Genomic DNA, 10,448 nt, shown 5'->3' with positions numbered 1-10,448 from the left:
TCTGGGTGACAGAGTGAGACTCCAACACACACACACACACACACACACACACACAAAAGAACTTTTGTATCCTCCTCCAGAAGAGAAGAGAAGGGGGAAAAGAAAGGAAGGAGGGAGGGAGGGAAGGGAAGGACGGCCCTGAGCACCCCACGGTCGGCCGCAACGCTCACCCAGCTATCCACACCCTGCCCAGGATACCCATGCTCCTCCCCTCCTCCTCCTAGGCCCCAAGGCCAGCCACCCACCCTGCCCCACTTGTCCTTTGTCAACTGTGCCAACTGTGTCCTAATTCCCAGAAGGAACAGGTCCTGCTGGTCTCCACAGTTTGGTGCCCACTGTTCCCTGTTCCAGGACCCCTCTCCCCGGCCTTCCACCGCCGGCTTGCTCCCACAGCCGTCACCTCCTCCTTGGGAAGCCTCCCTCCTGCCTGGCTGGGGGAGGAATCCCAGCCTGAGCGTCATCCTGCTCCGTGGCCTCTGTGGGCACCCCAGGGAGGTCCCAGCCACAGCCAGAGCTAAGTAAGGCAGCTGAGTGGACCCGGGCACAAGTCCAGCCCCTGGACTCCTGGCTACTGGGCGAGCCAGGAATGAGGCGCTCAAGTCTCCCCAAGAAAGACCCTGGGCTCAGATCGGGAAAACACCCCCAAAGCTTCAAGACGCGGAGGCTGGGCGGGGCAAGTGCTTCCCTGCCCAGGGCCAGGCCAGCCCTGCAGGGGCCGAGCACCCCCAGCTCTCCCAGCAGAGGCCCTCACAGCCTCCCCACGCCTCCAAGGCGCGAAGCACCCCGGTCTGGCGTCCCTGGCGGCGCCCACCTGCTGGCCGTGGTCGTGCTGTTGGCCTTCTTGGCAGGAGCCTTCTTCTGCGGGGCCTGCTTGGCCAGCGGGGCCACCTTGGCCTTCTTCTCCTCCTCGGACTTGGCCTTGTGCTTGTCCTTGTCCTTCTCCTTGTCCTTATCTTTCTTCTTCTTCTCCTTCTCCTTCTTCTCCTTCTTCTTCTTTGGTTTGTTCACTGGGGCCTGAGACAGGGCGGCCAGCTGCTCGTGCACGGCCTTCAGCTGCAAGAGAGCAGGCGGCTGAGCACGGCCGGGCAGCAAGGGCGCCGTGGGTGTGGGGGCGGGCGGGGGGGATCCGGAGCTGCCTGGGGGGGCTGGAGGTGAGCCGGGAGCCGCTGGGCCCCACTGTGCCTCGAGGGGCAGACAGACCTGCCCGCCCCTCCTGTGCGCCCTGGACCTCCTCGGCCTCGGCCTCCTTACCCGCAGAGGGGCCGAGTGCCATTTGCAGGGCAGGTGGTACAACGGGGACCTGATGGCTGCCGCGGCTATTTGTGTGATTTTATTTCTTTTTAGAGGAGAGAAGCAGGTTTACTGAGGACGCTGTGAGGGAGAAGTGGGCATAACAGTGACAGGAGAGTTGCCTGCCTACCAGCAGTGTTGTTAATGATGGTCTCTCAGGCTGGGCATGGTCGCCCACGCCTGTGATCCCAGCACTTTTGGGGGCTGAGGTGGCAGCGCTGCTTGAGCCCAGGAGTTCAAGACCAGCCTGGGCAGCACAGTGACACCTCTTCTCCACAATAAATCAAAAAATTAGCTGGGTGTGGTGGGGCACGCCTGTAGTCCCAGCTACTTGGGAGACTGACGTGGGAGGACTGCCTGAGCGCAGCAGGTCAAGGCTGCAGTGGCTGTGATCGTGCCAGCGCATCCCAGTCTGGGTGACAGAGTGAGACTCGGGCAAAAAAATAAAAAATCATGGTGTTTCAGATGAGAAAGACTCTGAAGGCTTACATGCCTACACAAACCCACTTCTGGGAGAACGCCTGACACCAACAGCAGGTCTATAGGGTTTTATTTTTATTTTAATTTTACTCTGTCGCCCAGACTGGAGTGCAGTGGCTGCTCCCGGCCATCGCAGCCTCGACCTGCTGGGCTCCAGTGATCCTTCCACCTCAGCCTTCCGAGTAGCTGAACTACAGGCGCACACTACCACGCCCGGCTGATTTTTTGATTTATTGTAGAGATGAGGTCTCGCCTGCCCAGGCGGGTCTCGAATCCACGGGCTCAGGCAATCCACTCACCTCAGCCTCCCAAGGCGCAGGATTACAGGCTGAGCCACCGAGCCCGGCTTACCTGGCACACTCTTTTTTTTTTTGAGTCAGAGTCTCACTCTGTCGCCCTGACTGGAGTGCAGTGGCCGCTCCTGGCCACCGCAGCCTTGACCCATTGGGCTCTGGCGATCCTTCCGCCTCAGCCTTCCAAGTAGCTGAAACTACAGGTGCGCACTACCACGTCCAGTTAATTTTTGATTTATTGTAGAGATGAGGTCTTGCCAAGTTGCCCAGGAGGGTCTCGAACCTGCAGACTCAGGCCGTCCACTCACCTCAGCCTCCCAAGGCGTGAGACTACAGGCTGAGTCGCTGAGCCACTGAGCCCGGCTGTCTATAGGGTTTTAAATGCTTCGCTGCCAGCAGCCCCACAGCCACGGAGGGCCAAGCCTCCCATGCTTTCCTCTCCTGCCGCCCTCCCAGCGGGAAAGGAGAGGCCTGTGAGCCGCATGGCGGCGCGGGTGAGGATGGCAGCCTCTAGGAGGTCAGTGCAAGGCCTGCAGTCCCAGGGCCTCACCTCACGGCCACCAGTCCCACCCTGGCACCCCGCAGGGCCGTTCCTGGACTCAGGGCCCCGACCCGGGCGGTCCTCCTCCTTCCCGCAGGGTCCCAGAAGCCGCGCCCGGCTGCCTCCAGATGCTCGGGACACAATTCTCCTTTCTCTCAGTTCCTCCCAGAACGACTCCAAGGAGGGAGCACCAGTCCCGTATTGCAAATGACTAAGGGGGAGGTGCAGATCGGCAGTGGGGCAGAGGCGAGACGGCCGCTCCGCCGCCCCCAAAGCCCGGAAGCCAGATGGGGACGAGCCCTCATCTCAAACACGTCCTGGGTGGGAACAGGGCTCGGGCGGGGGAGGGCGGTGAGCGTGCTGAGGCTGCTCAGAGACGCCAGTGCCACAGCCTCAGCCAGCGCCTTCCAGAACTTTCCAGGGCAGTGTGGTAACCATGGGCGCCCCAGGCCCCCACCCCACGGCACACGAGGCCTCCAGGAATGGGTCCACGCAGACACACGTCCACGTAGCCACCCTCGGTGCTCAGAGGCCAGGCCTGGGGAGGGTCCTCAGAGCGCCTCCGGGATGCAGAAATGCCACGCCGCGGCTGGACCGCTGCGCCCGGCAAGCCCTCGGAAGGGGCAGACCTCAGCCGCTGAGCCACTTGCGGCCCCACCTCGGGGCCCAGCCCAGTGCCAGCTCCCCCCTGCTCCTGCAGCTCCGCCAGCCGGGTGGCGCGCTCCTCCTCCGAGTCCGAGCTGCCGGAGTCCGACGAGCTCTCCTCGCTGCTGCGGCTGCTCTCAGCACCTTTGCCGGCCACGGGGACTGCGGGCGCGGGCAGTGCGGGTGCCTCCGCGGGCTCGTCTGGCATCTTGGCGAACCGCATCTCAAACACGTCCTGGGGGGCAACAGGGGCCGCCCTGAGGACCTGGACGCCACGGGGGCCCTCGGCGTGGTCCCGGGGTCCTGAGATGCCTTCGGCGGTGCCCATGGCTGCCCCGGAGGTCAGACCCTGCAGGAGACTGGTCCACCAGTCCTTGCTCCCAGCAAGAGGGCATCCCAGGAGCAGGGACATGGGGTCCAGCCAGCCCAGAGCCAGCCTCTGAGCCCGCAAGCTGTCTCACAGAGACGCGAGGCCCTGACAGTACCCGGGCCCAGGATCCGCAGGGCTGAGCCTGGATAGGGTCTGCTAACCACGGGGACCTGGGGACCGGTTTATGTTCTCGGGTCTCTCGACCTCTTCATTTTATGGCCGCCTCACGCCTCATGCAGGTTGACTCCCAACACTGGCTCCAAAGGCAAGTCTCGGCCTGTGAAAATGGGCGCAGGCAAAACCCTCACATCCAGACCCAGGCCCTCAGAAGCCTGGCTCCGAGAAGATCCCCTTCCTGGGCAGCCCAGGCTCACATGGGAGAAATACAGGAGGTTTCCTTTTGTTTTCTGAGAAGGGGTCTCACTCTGTCACTCAGGCTGGAGTGCAGTGGCATGCTCATGGCTCACCGCAGCCTCAACTTCCTGGGCTCAGGCCACCCTTCCACCTCAGCCTCCCGCGTAACTGGGACTACAGGCATGGGATGCCATGCCCGGGTAATTTTTTAAATTTTTGCAGAGACGGGGTCTTGCTATGCTGCCCAGGCCGGTCTTGAACTCCTGGGCTCAAGCGATCCTCCCACTTCAGCCTCCCTAAGTGCTGGGATTCCAAGTATGAGCCACCACACCTGGCCGGTTGCTCTCTGCCAAGTTCACACACCTGAATCCACACGAGTGAACACACAGGCTGCAGCTCCGCTCCTCAGGCTGGAGTCCCGCTTCCAGCCAGGCTCTGCTCTCGAGAGACGGCCCCAGAGGCACGCTGACCTACAGCGCCCTGACAGAAACCACCGCCACTCAACCTGTTCCCTGTCAATAGCCTTGAAGGCCACTGAAGTCTGTCATCTGCAGGGCTGGATTCTAACCCACGCCTCAGTTGATAAAACAGCGCAACTCCTCAACAGCAGTCACTAACCAAGCCCCATCGGCCGTGGGGGTCATGCTGCTGGCAGCACCTTTTGTGGGAGCAGAGTCAGAGCTGCTGGCCCCATGCTGGTGGCAAGTCCACATGGAGCCCTTATAAGCTCAACCCACGCTTAACGTGGACTCTCCCAGCTTCCAGAGGACGACTGTGATGTGCGAAGCCTTTTGGGTTCCAGACACAGCGAGCAAAGGACGCAATGTAAAACTGGCGGTTGGCCAGGTGCGGTGGCTCATGCCTGTAATCCCAGCACTCGGGAGGCTGAGGCGAGAGGACTGCTTGAGCCCACAAGTTCAAGACCAGCCTGGGTAACACAGCGAGACCCCCTTCTCGACAAAATAAAAAATAAATTAGCTGGGCATGGTGGTATGCTCCTGTAGCGCCAGCCTGGGCAACAGAGTGAGACCCCCAACTCAAATTTAAAACAAACAAGCAAAAACAGGGATCCTGGTGGCTTCCTCCAGGACCACTCTGTCGTGTTTCATGTGGGACCCAGTACACAGCAGGCAGCAGCACCCGGGAGAGGACCGGAGGCAGGGCCCGTACTACGAAATGCCAGCAGGACTCTGCGGCACGGAGACACCTCCCGCCACCGCCAGCTTGTCCCAGGTAATCCAGATTAATACCTTCAACTGCTCAGGGATTTCAGAACGGTTCTGAGCAAGGGACTAGGGCATCTTACACAACGTCCTGGGTCCTTAAACAGGGGACAAATACCAGAAGTGCACACGTACCCATGGTTTTTATTTTTTCCTCCAAGAGGAAAGTCCTTTGATTCTATAACATGTATAACATGGGTACTACTTTTTTTTGTGTGTGTGTCAGTGTCTGTCTCTGTCACCCAGTATGGAGTGCAGGGGCACAATCACGGCTCACTGCAGCCTCGACCTCCTCGGTCCTTTTGCCTAAGCCTCCCGAGTAGCTGGGACTACAGGCATGTGCCACCACACCCGGCTAATTTCTGGATGAGGCGCTGTTATGTATAAAAGCCAACAACCTGCACGATCAGTTAGAAAAGGGAAGCAGGCCGGGCGCAGTGGCTCAAGTCTGTAATCCCAGCACTTCGGGAGGCCGAGGCGAGAGGACTACCTGTGCCCAGGGGTTTGTGACCAGCCTGGGCAACTTGATGGGACCTCATCTCTACAATATATCAAAAAGTTAGCCGGGCGTGGTAGCACACACCTGTAGTTCCGGCTACTTGGTAGGCTGAGGCGGAAGGATGGCCGGAGCCCAGCAGGTCAACGCTGGGGTGGCCGTGAGCGTGCCACTGCACTCCAGCCTGGGTGACGGAGTGACGCTGACTCAAAAAAAAAAAAAAAAACCACAAAAAGAAAAGGAAAGTAGACTACATCCTAGCACGTTGTCCCCCCACCCTCGGCAGAGATGTTTACACATGCACCCACATGTGAGCACACACAGGCACACACAAGCATCTCTGTGGAGGGATTTGGGCATGGACACAACATCCCTGTGCTGAAAGGCCAGACAGGGGCGCTCCTGTCAACCCTGAAGACACCCCCTGGCTCTGGCTCCCACATGCCTTTTACTTTTGTTATCAGAAAAGCAACAAGCAACACAAGGAACTGTCACCTAATTCCTCATGACAGGACCCTGTCACAAGGCCTCCCTCACCAGAGACCTGCCAGAAACATCAGGCCACAAAGCCACAGGAGAACAGATGTCTGCCGTCCCACCTGGGCATGCCCTGCCCTGAGGGGAAAGGCCACAGCACCACCCCCGGAGCCCAGGCAGTGAGTGTGGCTCTGTCCACCCTGGCCCATGGCCCCTGAAAAGCAGAGTCCCCCCATGTTCCCAGGAAGCAGGCTCGGGGCCCAGCAGGGACCCGGCTGCTGGCCTGCTCCCCCTCACTCCCCGGCTGGGTGCCCACCTGGGAGCCCCTGTCCCAGGGGCTAGGATGCCCACGGGGCTACCCTGAGCTGCGAATCCCACCATGCTCAGCATCGCGTTACCTGGAGCTTCCTGGCCATGGCCACCACCTCATGGTCTGGGGGGTTGTATTTGTAGCAATTCGAGAACATTAACCGGATGTCGGCAGCGAAGCCCTGTGCGTCGGGGTACTCGCGGCTGTCCATCTTCCTCTGCAACACACAGGGACGAGGGGTGAGCACGGCCCACGCCTGGCACGTTCCACTGACCCGCCAGGAGCACCGGGCGCTGCAGACATCCACTGCCAGCCCGAGGGCAGCACCCACTGGCCTGGTAAGATGAACACCAGCCCTCTTAGACCTCAAGAGCATGAGAGGGTGATGCGATGGCTGAGGGGGAGAGTCTGGGACCCCCAGAGACAGACGCCCTAGAAGAAAAAGGTGCTGGAGTGATCCCGGGTTCCCGCAGCCACCCACTAATCCCTTCAATGTCTAAAGTTCCCATCTCTTGGCCAAGCACGGTGGCTTAAGCCTGTAATTTCAGCACTTTGGGAGGCTGAGGTGAGGGGACTGCCTGAGCCCAGAGGTTCGAAAACAGCCTGGGCAACTTGGTGAGACCTCAACTCTACAACAGATCAAAAAATTAGCCAGGCGTGGTAGTGTGCGCCTGTAGTCCCAGCTACTTGGAAGGATGAGATGGAAGGATCGCCAGAGCCCAGCAGGTTGATGCTGGGGTGGCAGTGAGAGTGCCCCTGCACTCCAGACTGGGCAACGGAGGGAGACTCCAACTCAAAAATTAATAAATAAAGTTCCCACCTCCACACACTGGGGACCTTTGCCCACGTGAAGTCCAGTCAGAAGCTGGTGGGTAAGCTGGAGCTTCCAGTGACAAGTCTTTCTATGGCTTTAGGCTTTAGGGAGCGGCTCAGCCTATAGTGTTTAACCAGCTGGCTTCAAACAGAAACACCACACCGTCCGGGGCCCCAGCCTGGGTGGGTCCTAAGTCCCGTGGGGCTGAGGCGACAGGGCCATGTGGGCCGACACTGATCATGGCGACTTGGCCGCCACAGAGACCTGGTGGCAAAAGCCACCACTGATCCTACGGGGCTCTGGCAAGAAATGTGCTGAGGCTAAGGCCTGGCGGGGGCAGGGGAAGGTACACGAGCGACCACTAACACCAGGGGGCTCAGGAGGGCTCGGTCAGGGAGTGGGTGGCATGCTTCCCACGTGGAGGACAGAAGCAGAACCAGCGAGGGCGTCTCAAGGGGGCCGCTGAGAACAAGCCCACGGTGGGGACAGATGGAGGACACACTGCGTGAGGGGACGAGCGCCCCGTCCCGGGATGGCTTCAAGCAGGTCAAGGGTCAGGGAGCCCCGGGGAGAGATGCAGACAAGGAGAGTGGAGGCCAGGGTGCTGCGGGTCTGGATGCGAATGGGACAGGGTGGCCGGGCTCCACCCCGCAAGATGGGGGCGATCCCTGACTTCAGGGCCTGCACCCTGTGCCCCTCAGACCCGCAGCCCTCTGGACAGGGCTGAGGGAGAGAATTCTGGGGCATGGGGGGACCCAGAAGGTTTCTGACGTTGGAAGAAAATCTGACTTTCTGTTTTCGTGTGGACAGGACAAAATATCCCCCAACGTTTCATCTTAAAAATCCCCAACAGGCTGGGTGCAGTGGCTCACGCCTACAATCTCGGCACTTTGGGAGGCCAAGGCGGGAGGATTGCTGGAACCCAGGAATTTGAGAGCAGACTGGGCAGCATAGCAAGACCTCATCTCTAGGAATGAATGAGTGGACAAGTAAAGAAATAAGAAAATTAATATAAAAAATAATATAAAATCCACGGCACATGGAGTGTTTCTCTCCCTTTGTGGCACATTAGTTTTGTAAAAGCTGAGGCTCCTGTCGGCCGGGCTTGGTGGCTCAGCCTGTAATCCCAGCACTTTGGGAGACCGAGGCAAGTGGATTGTCTAAGCCTGCGGGTTTGAGACCCGCCCAGGCAACTTGGCGAGACCTCATCTCTACAATAAATCAAAAAAATTAGTCAGGCATGGTAGCATGCCCCTGCAGTTGGAAGGCTGAGGCGGAAGGATCGCTGGAGCCCAGCAGGTCGAGGCTGCGGTGGCCGGGAGCATGCCACTGCACTCCAGTCGGGGCAACAGAGTGAGACTCCAACTCAAAAAGAAAAACCAAAAACAGGCTCCTTCGAGTTCTTTTCCCCTGAGGGTCCATGGCCAGCTCAGTAGCGGCCAAGCACTGCGGCCATGAGCGTGACTTTAAGGTGCACCAAGCTTCTAAATCTTCTTCAATGTAGTTTCAAGGACAAATCAAACGCTTTGACCAACATGGAATGACGTTGGGCATGAGAGCCTCTGCACTGTTCCAGAAACCCCCGGTTCTGAGCTGCGGCGCACACCCTGGCCATGGGGGCCAGACCCTGTCTCTGGCAGCCTCTGGGCTGCAGGGTTCTGGCCCTCAACTTCCCATCCCAGGGTGATCCAGCCAGGCAGTTCTACCTGCACAAGCACCAATTCTACCTTAAAAGACACCATGGCCACGGACGGCCAGGGCTACCCTGCCCCAGAAACCAATAGTCTACCAGGGGGAGAAAGGCACCAGGAGGTTCTGGTGACCCTGGAAACTGAGGCAGAATGACCCAGTTGTTGAAAACAAACAACTGCTCTGGTGTGGGACACTTCCAGGGCCACAACTTCCCCAGCCGCCGGCATCCCTGGGAACTGGCTCTGAGGGCTGCCCAAGGGAAGGTGGGAATGTGACCAGGAAAGACCCGACCCGATCCCAGGGCCACTGCCTCCCAGCCCCTTCTCCTGAACCATCATGCAGCTCGAGAGACCTGACAAAAGCCCAGGCAAAGATCACTTTCTCGGGAAGGCCCTGGCTCGGGCTGGAAAGGCTGGGTCTCAGCTCTACTGCGCCTTCCAGGGCCCACTTCTGCCTTGCGTGGGGGTGGGGCTCAGAGGTAGCTAAGGGGAAGAGGCCTGGCCCAGTCCGCTGGCCTCCCACTCTCATCTCTGCTACGAGGCACCTACTTGGGGCTTGAGGGCAGCAAAGCGTAGCTTTAAAACTTGTGCAGGGGCCGGGCTCGATGGCTCAGCCTGTAATCCTAGCACTCTGGGAGGCCGAGGCGAGTGGATTGCCTGAGCCTGAGGGTTCAAGACCAGCCCGGGCAACTTGGTGAGACCCTGTCTCTACACTAAGTCAAAAATTAGCCAGGTGTGGTAGCGCATGCCTGTAGTTTTGGCTACTTGAAAGGCTGAAGCAGAAGGCTCGCTAGAGCCCAGCAGGTTGACACTGGGATGGTCATGAGCATGCCCTTGCATTCCAGCCTGGGTGATGGAGTGAGACTCCAACTCAAAAAAAAAAACAAAACCTGTGCAGGGCTGGGCATGGTGGCTCACACCTGCAATCCCAGCCGAGGAAGGAGGATCTCTTAAGCCCAGGAGCTCAAGACCAGCCTGGGTAATATGGTATGACCTCTGTCTCTAAAAAAATAAAAGAAAAATTATCCAGGTGTGGTGGTGTGCACCGGCGGTCCCAGCTACTCGGAAGGCTGAGGCCACTTCATCCCAGGAGGTAGAGGCTGCAGTGAGCCACAACTGCGTCACTGGGCTCCAGTTTGGGCAACATAATGAGACCCCGTCTCTAAAAAACATTAAAGAATAAAAATTAGGCTGGGCTCGGCGGCTCAGCCTGTAATCCCAGCACTTTGGGAGGCCAAGGAGAGTGGATTGCCTGAGCTCATGGATTGAGACCAGCCCGGGCAATTTGGTGAGACCTCGTCTCTACAATAAATAAAAAAAGTAAAACACAAAAGTAAAAAAGAACAAAACAGCTTGTGCCAGCCGGGCTTGGTGGCTCAGCTTGTAATCCCAGCGCTTTGGGAAGCTGAGGTGAGTGGATTGCCTGAGCCCACGGGTTCAAGACCCGCCCGGGCAACTTGGCAA

At 59.0% G+C, this 10,448-nt stretch overlaps 1 protein-coding gene across 1 annotated transcript in view; it reads right to left on the bottom strand.

Annotated features, from left to right (window-relative positions):
* The window catches only part of BRD3 (bromodomain containing 3), an 18,757-nt gene that overhangs the window by 7,448 nt on the left and 861 nt on the right, over positions 1–10,448 (bottom strand). Inside the window, exons 2-4 of the mRNA XM_021707878.1 lie at positions 6,568–6,696; positions 3,287–3,484; positions 812–1,053 (exon numbers count right to left, since the gene is read on the bottom strand). Of these exons, the coding sequence (XP_021563553.1) occupies positions 812–1,053; positions 3,287–3,484; positions 6,568–6,696 (569 nt within the window). The remainder of the gene's footprint in view (positions 1–811; positions 1,054–3,286; positions 3,485–6,567; positions 6,697–10,448) is intronic.

This window comes from Carlito syrichta, unplaced genomic scaffold (assembly GCF_000164805.1).
Source record: "Carlito syrichta isolate Samal-C Ts95f unplaced genomic scaffold, Tarsius_syrichta-2.0.1 Scaffold126568, whole genome shotgun sequence".
Taxonomy (NCBI): domain Eukaryota; kingdom Metazoa; phylum Chordata; class Mammalia; order Primates; family Tarsiidae; genus Carlito; species Carlito syrichta.
The sequence above is the reverse complement of the archived record's forward strand: the minus strand, read 5'-3'. Positions and strand labels throughout refer to the sequence as shown.